At 36.9% G+C, this 11,016-nt stretch overlaps 1 protein-coding gene across 1 annotated transcript in view; it reads left to right on the top strand.

Annotated features, from left to right (window-relative positions):
* Positions 1-1,362: 1,362 nt before the first annotated feature.
* The window catches only part of CPA6 (carboxypeptidase A6), a 36,299-nt gene continuing 26,645 nt past the window's right edge, over positions 1,363-11,016 (top strand). The window contains exons 1-5 of the mRNA XM_032222272.1: positions 1,363-1,472; positions 6,102-6,177; positions 7,958-8,082; positions 10,048-10,162; positions 10,428-10,529. Of these exons, the coding sequence (XP_032078163.1) occupies positions 1,363-1,472; positions 6,102-6,177; positions 7,958-8,082; positions 10,048-10,162; positions 10,428-10,529 (528 nt within the window). The remainder of the gene's footprint in view (positions 1,473-6,101; positions 6,178-7,957; positions 8,083-10,047; positions 10,163-10,427; positions 10,530-11,016) is intronic.

Raw genomic sequence — 11,016 nt, 5'->3', positions numbered from 1 at the left:
GGCTCTGTACCATTTCAGACACGAGGCTATCTAGTCTCTTCTTAAAAATCTCCAGTGATGAAGCACCCACAACTTCTGAAGGCAAGCTTTCCCATTGGTTAATTGTCTTCATTGTTAGGAAGTTTATTCTTAATTCCAGGTTGCTTCTCTCCTTGACTAGTTTCCATCCATTGTTTCTTCTCTTGCCCTCTGAAAAAAAAACCATTTTGCACTTTAACCACTACACAACAAAGGCTCTTTAATCATCTTTGCTACACTGCAAAATAACCTTATACTGAATCAAACCATCAATTCATCTAGCTTTGTATTTCCTGTACATCAACTGATAACAGTCAGGGTTTTAGATCGAAGTCTTTTGCATGTATACATGTCCTAGGAATTTGTAAAAGTCTCTTTCACATACAAACTAGCTTTCTAAAAATCCATAAATATGTCATGAGCCACAAGCAAATCTAATGTGTTATGCAAGCCCAGCCAATGATTTGATGCAATCATGCAACAACCCCCCCCTCCTCATTTAAGTGAACCTTCATTCAGTTTATGATAGGTATAACATGCAAAAACTGGGGGGGGGGGTATTTTGGAATAAGCATGCTTAAAATAGCACATATTTGTTTTCCTGCTTTTCCTGTATTGCATATATTTGTTTTTGCCCCCAGGTCTACAACCATTCCCGAAAAGTCTTCCTCTAAATCTAAAGCAAAGCTGCAACCACACCATGAAAACCAAACTGAAAAGTCATTATCTAGGGCAATTAATGGGATATTCATCACTATGTCTAGAGTAATTAAAATAATTAATAAAATATTACTGCATCTCTTTAATTTCCTTCTAAGACCACAGTTTATAATCCATGAAAGTTTATGAGGTAAACCACCAGCTGGTCTTTTAAATACCATAAGGTACTTTGATGGTTCAATTCTCAAAACTCAAAAAAGCAAATTCTCTTAAGAGAACCCTCCCTCTCTCCCATCCTTCCTTTTCCACAAGCTTGGTGCGTTCGTTGTTGGGAATACCTTGCCACGTAGCTTAATCAAAGCTGGGAATGATGGAGTTACAGTCCTTTCTAAACTTCTCATTACTTTGATTGAATTTATTGAAAGTATCCAGCCGGCAAGACAGACAGACAGACAGACAGACAGACAGACACACACACACACACACACACACACACACACACACACACACACACACACACGGGAAAAGAAGGAATCCCACTCCCTCCCACCCCTTCCTCCTCCCTCCCAGTTCCAAAGGTGGTCCGTCGGAGTAGCTGCTCCGTTTTACACGCAAGAGAGGCGAAGGTCTTTTTATCCCGTTTTCTCTCGGGATCCTGCGGCGGCGGCGGCGGTGGTAGCAACTATGAAACTTCCCCGGCCGATGTTTTCTTTCCTGTCCTTTGGGCTGCTTCTCGTCCAACAGCGGGCTGAGATGCCCGGACGAACTTACCTTTACGACAACCGCTACGCTGGGTAAATCTACTTGGTTTTTGCTCCTTAATTTATCACTCAGATTTGATAACTGATGTTTAAACCCAGTTCTCGCCTATTAGAGACGTGTCCTTTGTGCTATCGGGATAAGTATAATGGAATACAGTAATATCGAGCATTTTAATGAAATAATGTTATCCTTTAGTATTACTTTTTTTTGGCACAGCATGGTCTCTCCTCCTGGGATTTAGGAAACTTTTTAAAATCTGGCTGCTCCAGAAGGACTAATGAGACAAGTGTGTAAGAGGAAGTGTGCAGTGATGGTTGCATTTGTTAATAGTATTTAGAGATAATGGGGTGTGTCAGGTGTTCAGAGTTAATGTCCATTGGTATGGCATGCAAGCCTAGAAAAAGAAATAAATGAATAAATAATAAAATAATGAGCAAGCAGAGTTGTGTTTGTGGGACTATATTAACCCAGACTGGGGGAGGTAGTTTTTCATTTTAGTGTGGTAAAAAGAAATGTGAAAAAAAACAAGAAAAAATAATTATTTTTGAATAATTTCTAGACTTTCAGAGTTATCATTAGTATTTTTATTCAAAGATAGCTCCCTTAAAAGTATGCAAAATTCAGAAGCAAAGCTCATCATACACACTACATTGTGACATGAATTAGGGCAAAGAAAGGTTTGGGCACTGATCATGGTATTGATCAGAATGTATTACTTAATTTTCCTTATGCTTATTTTGACTTTTTTTTTTTAAAAAAAATGATGTTTTATTTATTCTCCATCATTTTCTGATTGGTTGCCATATTTTGCCATTTTTCAAACCTTAATTTTAATCCTTATGGCTTTTCAGCTACTGTATTTTTTGGACTGTAAGACGCACCAGCGTATAAGATGCACCAAAATTTCGAAGAGATAAGTAAGAAAAGAAAGATTTTGTTCTCCAAGGCCCCCAGGAGCACTCTGCAGGCTTCAGCAGGGCTGGTTTTTCACCGAAACAGGCCCATTTTTACCTTCCACCAGCCCTGCTGAAGCCTGCAGAGTGCTTCTGGGGAGTGGGAGAAGGCAAAAACGCCCCCATTTTTCACAGAAATGGGATGCGGGGGCAGGGCTTGGGGCTTGGGGCCAAAAATTGAGGCCTTTTGAGGCCAAAAATGGCTGTATAAGATGCACCAACATTTCCACACACTTTTAGTGGGGAAAAAGGTATGTCTTATACTGTGAAAAATCCAGTATCTTCATATAGCTTAGTTTTATGTAGTGCAGTTCTGTTAATCGCGAAAAGAAAATGGCCTGAACCTTTAATGGGTATAACAGAAACTAAAGGGACTGAAATCTAACTGAAAAAGAGTTCTCTTATGTCCAAACCCCCATTATCTATATAAATCAGTTCAGGAGCTGTTAAACTAATTGAATTCTAAATATTCTGGGCAGCGTACAACAAAATGTGAAATAGTTAAAATTATAAGCTGCTAGACCATTCAAAATGGGGGTTTGTATAGTATGATGCTCTAATTATGCAAAATATGTTACATAAAAGACTATACGTGCACTGACTTTTATATAAAAGAAATCACTAGAAATATATAAAGACTGTACAAGTCCAAAATAGTGGTTTGGTTTATACTTTGAAGCTTCAGGATATATAGATAGTCCTCGACTACGATCACAATCGAGCCCAACATTTCTGTTGTTAAGTGAAACATTTGTTTTGTCCTATTTTACGACCTTTCTTGCCACTGTGGTTGATGAATCACTAAAATTGTTAAGTTAGTAACATAATTGTTAAGTGAATCTGGCTTCCCCATTGACTTTGCTTGTCAGAAAGCCACAGGTCATCACATGACCCCAGGACATTGCAACCATCATAAATATGAACCAGTTGCCAAGCATCCAAATTTTGATCACATGACCACAGGAATGCTGCAATGGTCATAAGTGTGAAAAATAGTTATGTCACTTTTTTCAAACTTCAAACGATCACTAAATGAACTGTTGTAAGTCAAGTACTACCTGTACTTTAACTGTTTTTTGTCATTTATGTTTCTGAATATATCCAATTTTGCTCTGTGCCCATATATTATGTAGTATTATAGTCAACTATTCACTGTATTGGAGAAGGAAGGATTTTCTAATTATTTTGTGTTTGCCAAGTACATACTTTATCCATTAATGATGACTATCAGTAGAAACCCCCCCTGTGAAATATAAACATAGTATGCAGAGGTAAGGAATATAGAACACAAGTAAGGAATACATAGGTATACAGGGCGGGGCATAACCTTTTCCTAGGGGGTCACAGCAAGATCGACAGCAGTTTACAACTTCCGCGACACCTCATTTTAAACCCCATAAAAAACTGAATTGAATGAGCTATTAAATGTTAAATTTGCTTTAAGAATGGCTGGAAAATTCGATTCGGAAGAACAAAGGATCATTGACAGAATAAAATGCATTGCCTTTCGAGAGGCTCGTGATGCTGGAGCGACGTTTATCAATCGAAAATGGATTGCAAACAAATTGAAACGTCATCCGGATTGGGTTACTGATAATTGGAACAAAACAGCCCAAGAATGTTTCACAAAATTTGGAGAAGGGCGTCCTCTGCAACTGTCCCAAGAAAGCAAAGCCATCATTGCAACTGGCAGTCGCAAACAACGAAAAGGAAACCGAAAAGTGGCCCAAGAAATCCTTCAAATTCGTGGAAAACGAGTTGATCAAAGGACAATCGGCCGATATCGAGAACGAGAAGGTTTGAAGCCATTCCACGTCATTTGCAAACCATTGAAAACTCAAACACACGTTCAAGATCGGCTTTGGTTGTGCGATTGGTTGTCTGAATGGACCGAGGAAGATTTTCTTCATTTGGCGCCATTTGACGAATTCTTCGTTTATGCCATTCGAAAACCGAATTTCCAGAACGATCAAATTTGGGCTAAAGACGTCGACGACATCGCCAAACATGAACGATATCGACAAATCGTTCGCAATCCGACTTGCATCGGGATTTTCGTCATTTTCACAGCCAAGAAACTGCATTGGGTTTTGAAGGATAAAGGGGAATCCTGGGATGGCAGTTATTTCCATGAGAAAATTTTATTGGAGAATGTCATTCCATTTCTCAGTGATCCAGACAATGTCTTGGTGGTTGGTGAGGCTGTCTTTCTTCATGACAAAGCTCCTTGCATGCGTGCAAATGCGACTCAGCAATTGTTAAAGGAAAACAATGTCGAATTTTGGGGCAATGACGTCTGGCCGGGAAATTCGCCAGATCTCAATCCGGCAGAGAACATTGGGGCCATAATTAAGGATGAAGTGGAAGCTCTGATGATTCAGGAGCAAGGTCAAAATCGATATTCGGTTGAAACTTTGAGAATGAATTTGGAAACTGTGTTGAAAAATCTGGAAAATCGAACGGAACTGTTTGAAGATTTGTTGTGTTCTTATCCACCTCGTTTGAATGCTGTTCGAAGGGCTAATGGTGGTCATACTGACTATTAAATCGTGTCAATAAACTCAGTTTTTGATGGGCTTTCGAATGGTGTATGAATTATTTGTGTTGTTATTACAAGTGTTGCTGTGACCCCCTAGGAAAAGGTTATGCCCCGCCCTGTACAGTGAAATGTAACCTTACCTCAATAAAAACAATATATTTGTTATATATTTTACAGAGAATGGTAAAATAGATAAATTCAATAATTTGTTCATCAGATTATGTTAGCTACAGACATCACTCCTTTTTTCAAATTTTCATTTAATCTTGTGGAGTTCAAATTTTAGTATTATAAGACTCAGACCAAGTTTTTTGAATATTTTTCATGCATATAGTGGTGTTCAATATAGCTGACAAGCGACAGCATTATATATGGGTTGTAATGTGACATGAGTTGGTAATCCTTTTTTTAATATCTGAAATGGGCTCTGATCAATAGAAACCACAAAGCTCTCTAGTATGAGAGCATATAGGGGGAAAGGCATACCTGTATAGCATATCTGCAGTTCACTGTCTAGTATGGGTTGTAGTTTATTAATAATGCATTTGAGTAGCTTATCAAGTATAAACATAATGGCCATTATGTTACTGAAATTGTTTTTAGAGGTTATTGCTTTGCATTTCATTTTTAGATACACATGAAAGCCTTCCTCAACCTGTTTTCGGCAGGTAGCAGTCAAGCCAAGGGCTATGCTGAAGAGAGAATTCTAGTGAATCAGAGCAAAGGAACACATCAAAGTGTACAGCACAGCTGAAAGATTCTTGTATTAGGGAAAAGCTCAGTGCAAATAAGTATGCTAGCAGCTGAAAGCAAAGCTGGATTTCCTGTTCCTTGCTCTCTTGTGCCAAAATGAGCTGATCTAGTTAATCCAGGTTAGCATAAATGCTTCATAATAAATAATACATGCCAGAAGAAAGCATTTCCATTGCTCAATCTGCTTCAGAACTGCTCAGCATGTGCTGAAATTCAATGCTAGTGTTTGCCTTTGATCAGGCTTGCTGGGAATTACGGTAGTTGAAGATCAAGCCATCTGGAGCATACCAGTTTAAGAAAGTTTAATATAGATTAAAGCATTTTTATTTCTGCTCCAGGGTTACATCATTTTAGTATTTTATTTTCTTGCTAAAATAGTATCCTATTTAGGATTTCATTTTAATATTATTTTACAGGCATAAGGTGATAAGGATTATACCAGAGAATGACCAAATGGCAGAGACATTGAAGATTCTTTCTCAACAACTTAAAGTGAGTGTATGCTTTGCATTGCTATGTACTGTATCCTAAGATGTGTAGAGTTTTCTGCCTATATAAATCAAGTGATCTGAAATGAGATTTTCAGCAGGGTTGGTTGTGGATCTGCAAACATTACAGAAATACAACTCCCAAGAGCAGTAAGCAGCATGACTGCTGATGAAGGATATTGGCAGATACAGTTTGCAAATATTTGCAGGGCTACAGGTTCTCAATACATGGTGTAAAGAATTAGTATAATATATACCACCAAAAGCTGAAGGATTTTGAATTCTTATGGTTCTGGTTAACCAATTATAGTCTTTAACTACCGTAAAGAGTATAAGACACACCAGAGTTTAAGATGCACCAAGGTTTTGAAGAGGCAAATTAAAAAAAAAAAGTTTTGGCACTCTGCAAACCTCCCAAAAATGGCCCTTTTTTGCAAAAATGGGCCTGTTTTTTTTTTTAAAGGGCATGAATTGCCCTTAGGAGGCTTGTAGAGTGCTCCTGGTGGGGAGGCAAAAACGAGCAAAAAAACGGCCCATTTTTGCCAAAAAGTGGGCATGGATAGCCTTTACGAAACTTATAGAGTACTCCTGGTGGCTGGGGGAGGCAAAATTGAGCAAAAACCGGGCTGTTTTTTGCTCATTTCTGCCCTCCCCAGCCCCCAGGAACTCTCTGAAAGCCTCCTACAAGCTGTGCACAGCCATTTTGGTGAAGGGGTGGGGTTTGGGGAGGCAAAAAATGCTGTATTCAGTGGATAAGACGCACCCAGATTTTCAGCCTCTTTTTTGAAGAAAAAGGTGTGTCTTATACTCTGAAAAATACGGTAGTTGAAAGAGATGATAAAAACAAGCAACCTTTGATTAAAAGGAATCCATAGCCCAAAAAAATTATCTTAGCTTATTTGTCCTGTTTAGCCTGGTGTTATTCTAATTAGATTGCTCTAATCTAGGAACCATGGCTAAATAAAGTCTTCACATTATTTAAAGCATAAGTCTTTTAATGCAAAACACTATTAAAACTCTACCATTAAGCTTTGATCTCTCCAGATTTTTATTTTTACTGCAGGGTGCAAAGCACTTGGGACATTGGAAAACAGAAAACTTGGCCCTGAAGAACTGCTGTGTTTACTTGTGTTATAAATTGTTACCATGTTTTTATTTATATTGTGATATGACAAGCCACCCCGCTAACTGTATTCCTGCTTTTTTGAGCAACTTTCTTTATGAGTAGCACCTACTACTGAGTAGTACCTATATGTAGTCATATCTTAATCTCCTAGCTAGCTTTCTAGCAGAATATTTTGTGAAATATTATCATCCACAGGTGAAAGACATACTTTTTTGCAAAGAGCTGTATTGGAACAAGAGTTGTTAGAATTACACCCGCAATGCAAACACACCTGGAGTTTGCTAAGTGGGAAAGTCTGATGTGCTAAGATTAAAACGCACTTGAAAGATAAAACAAAGCCATGTTATGCAGTGCTTATTTACAGGATTTATTTCAGTATTTTTTAAAAAAATAAGATACAGGACTGAGTTAAAATAATTCAAATTTGGATTGGGTTTTTTTTCCATTGAAAATGAAGTTATACAAACCCTAATGCTCAAAATATGTGTACTTCTCGGTGTGCAGAAAACCTCAGCAAATTGTTTACTAAAGATTCAGCAATAATCTCTGTTATTTATTGAAAATGTTAAGAGGATACACTCTTTGATCTCTTAATATCATGGGTGTTTCCAATCTAGACTGAATAAATATGAATTACAGGTTGGTTGCTGCACTACAGGTGGACCTGTGGCAACCAAGCAGCCTGTCTCTCATCTCCAAGGGTGCAGTTACAGATGTACATCTGTCAAGAAATAGTTCACAGATTCTTCAGTTCTCCTTAGAGCAAGCAAACATCCAATATACGTAAGCATGGATTTTAGTGGCCGAAAGTCTTTTGTATTACATTTAAAAATCTTCTTCCTAAGTTTTGTTAGAAGCAATAATCAATACGCTAGCATGTCCTTGTAATTAAATAATTTGAGAATATATTTTAAGTGCTACTTGAAGAGAAGTCAGAAAGAGTTCCTGTGATAAACATCTAATTATAGAGTCTTCTTTATATTGTAGACTAGTGTCTCAGAGCAAGGGCCTCCTTTTGTTTGTTAAAAAAGCAATAATTGTCACTAGCACAAACAAGCATATTGTAACTTCAAGTATCCACATGTTTTTAAATTATGTGTGCTTGAATATATATTTATTATGGTGCACTATGCCAGCCAACACCTGTCACACTATAATAATTAGTGGCATGACTTAACAAGCATTTATCAATTTTCTCTTTTTGATGGAAAGGATAAGGATTTGTCTGTCAAGGAAATTATAATGGGTAAATGAATCCTACTTGATTCAAAAATCTGGCATACAGGATCTTAACTTTTCCTTAATGTACCGTATTTTTCGGAGTATAAGATGCACTGAATTATAAGACACACCAAGATTTTGAAGAGGCAAATTAAAAAAAAAGTTTTGGCATTCTGCAGGCCTCCCAAAAACGGTCCATTTTTTGCAAAAATGGGTCCATTTTTTTTTCCAAAAAAGGGCATGAATAGCCTTTAGGAAGCTTGTAGAGTGCTCCTGGGAGGGGGGGTGGAAATTGAGTAAAACGAGCAAAAAATGGCCTGTTTTTTGCAAAAATGGATGCAATTTTGTCACAAAAAAAAGGCATGCATAGCCTTTAGGAGGTTTATAGAGTGCTCCTGGGGGCTGGAAATTGAACAAAAAATGGCAAGTTTTTTGCTCATTTTTGCCCTCCCCAGCCCCCAGGAGCACTCTGGAAGCCTCCTTAACGCTATGCACGGCCATTTTTGTAAAGGGAACGGGATTTTAGGATACCAAAAATGCTGTATTTAGTGTATAAAATGCACCCAGATTTTTAGCCTCTTTTGAGGGAAAAGGTTTGTCTTATACTCTGAAAAATATGGTACTTTTCTTGACATTATATATTCAAACTTTCTAAAGGTCTCATGGCTAAAAGAATCACCTTTGAGCACAAGAAATTGGCAAGATTTTAGCAAAACCTGAGCATAGCAGCTAATTCTGGGATGCTTAAAGTATTCCTGGCACACTGCTGGCACTTCTTTCTTGACAACGCCAGCAGATTTTTATATTAAGAAAAAGAAATGTTTAAAAAAATGAAACTTGTCATCTGCAAACCAAGCAGGCTAGATGAGTAAGAAGCTGTCCGGTTACTTGACTGATGAAGATAACAGGAGTAACTATAGAAGGATTCAAGAAAAGGCTATGAATCCCTGTTTAAGTTTTAGGGAGGGAAATAAATTGGCAAACAGCCTTCCCAAGCAACCCAGGTAATCTTAAAATTTCAAAAGTACTCACTGTTTTCAACAGCAGTGCTGGAGTCCATCTTCAGGGAACTTCTCTCTGGGTGAAGATGGGCTCCAGCACGAGTTCAAGAGATTGGAAGACAAAAACTCTGGTCCCAGTGACCGACCCAGATTGGATCCTGTCCTGTAGTTATTGTTTCATATGAGCATGTATTTTAATTACCATTCATAGATGAAGAAAATATCCTTTAAATGCTAGTTAATTAGTTTTTATTTGTTTTTTCAGTCAATTAAACCACATTTCTCTGTTGGTTTTTTGTTGGTTTTTGGGGTTTGTTTTTTTCAACTTATCTTTTTTTTCAACTTATTCCAATTTGCTTTACAACATGCTATATTTATGTTCTTACAATCAATTTTCCTGGGTTTATTGAATGTCATAAATAGTCTGTATAGTGTTAAAATATTTACTTTAGCTATATACTGTAACTTTCCATTATTTTATATTACACCATGCATTTATTTAAAGTGTTCTTTTTTTTTTTGATAGAGTCCTCATATCTGATTTGCAAAAAAATATAGAAAAACAAAGTGATTCAAAGCCACCCAGGAATCGTAGATCATTGCCAGAATATAGTTATGAAATATATCATTCCCTGGAAGAAGTATGTATTATATATTTTTGCACTCTCATGTTTTTTATTCTTATTTAAGAAATGCCTAGAAAAATAGCAAAAATAACATTTTTCTTTGTTTAACAAAAAATTAATCTGATATAAGATTTTAAAATTTATATATTGGAAAACCTAGTAAGAGACAGAAAACTAAAACTGTTATTTTCTGTTGTATTTATTGCATATAATTATATTTATTTTATTCAATGACAAAAGAAAATCATACATATATGTATCTTTTTCTCTTTTTTCTCAGATTCAAAGTTGGATGTATTATTTGAACAAAACTCATTCTGATCTCATTTATATGTTCTCCATTGGCAAGTCATATGAGGGAAGACCACTTTTTGTGCTAAAGGTAGATTTTGACAAAACATTATTGGTGCAATAAGGTAGTATCAAGATAAATGGATAAGAAAATATTTATAGAAGCAAAATTTGATATTGTATATCTGCCCTATATTGGAAGTCACAAGCTGAGGTCCCAGGGTGTCACTTACAATCCCTGAAAACCTTGAGTGGACATCACAGAAATCTGCCAAAATTTGCCAAAACCTTATATTATTTTTAATGTATTAGAAGAGGAAAAAATAAATGCAGAAAGAATTCATACTAACTCCACTTAAATAGACTCATCTAATTTTTGCTTATTCCAGTATTTTCCAATATGTAACCACAGCAGGTGACTTAAAGGCCAGTTGTGCTCTTTCCAAAACATAGCAACTCCTATTATGGTGATGCCCCATGTCAAGATAAGCTGGAAAAAGAGCCAACGGAGATTGAGAAGGCAGCTCTGTTAGCCTTGGAGGAAACTGAGGAAGAGCAGAGTCAGTCCAGGCAAGCCT

Source organism: Thamnophis elegans, chromosome 8 (assembly GCF_009769535.1).
Source record: "Thamnophis elegans isolate rThaEle1 chromosome 8, rThaEle1.pri, whole genome shotgun sequence".
Lineage (NCBI taxonomy): Eukaryota > Metazoa > Chordata > Lepidosauria > Squamata > Colubridae > Thamnophis > Thamnophis elegans.
This window is presented reverse-complemented; position numbering and strand designations above follow the sequence as displayed.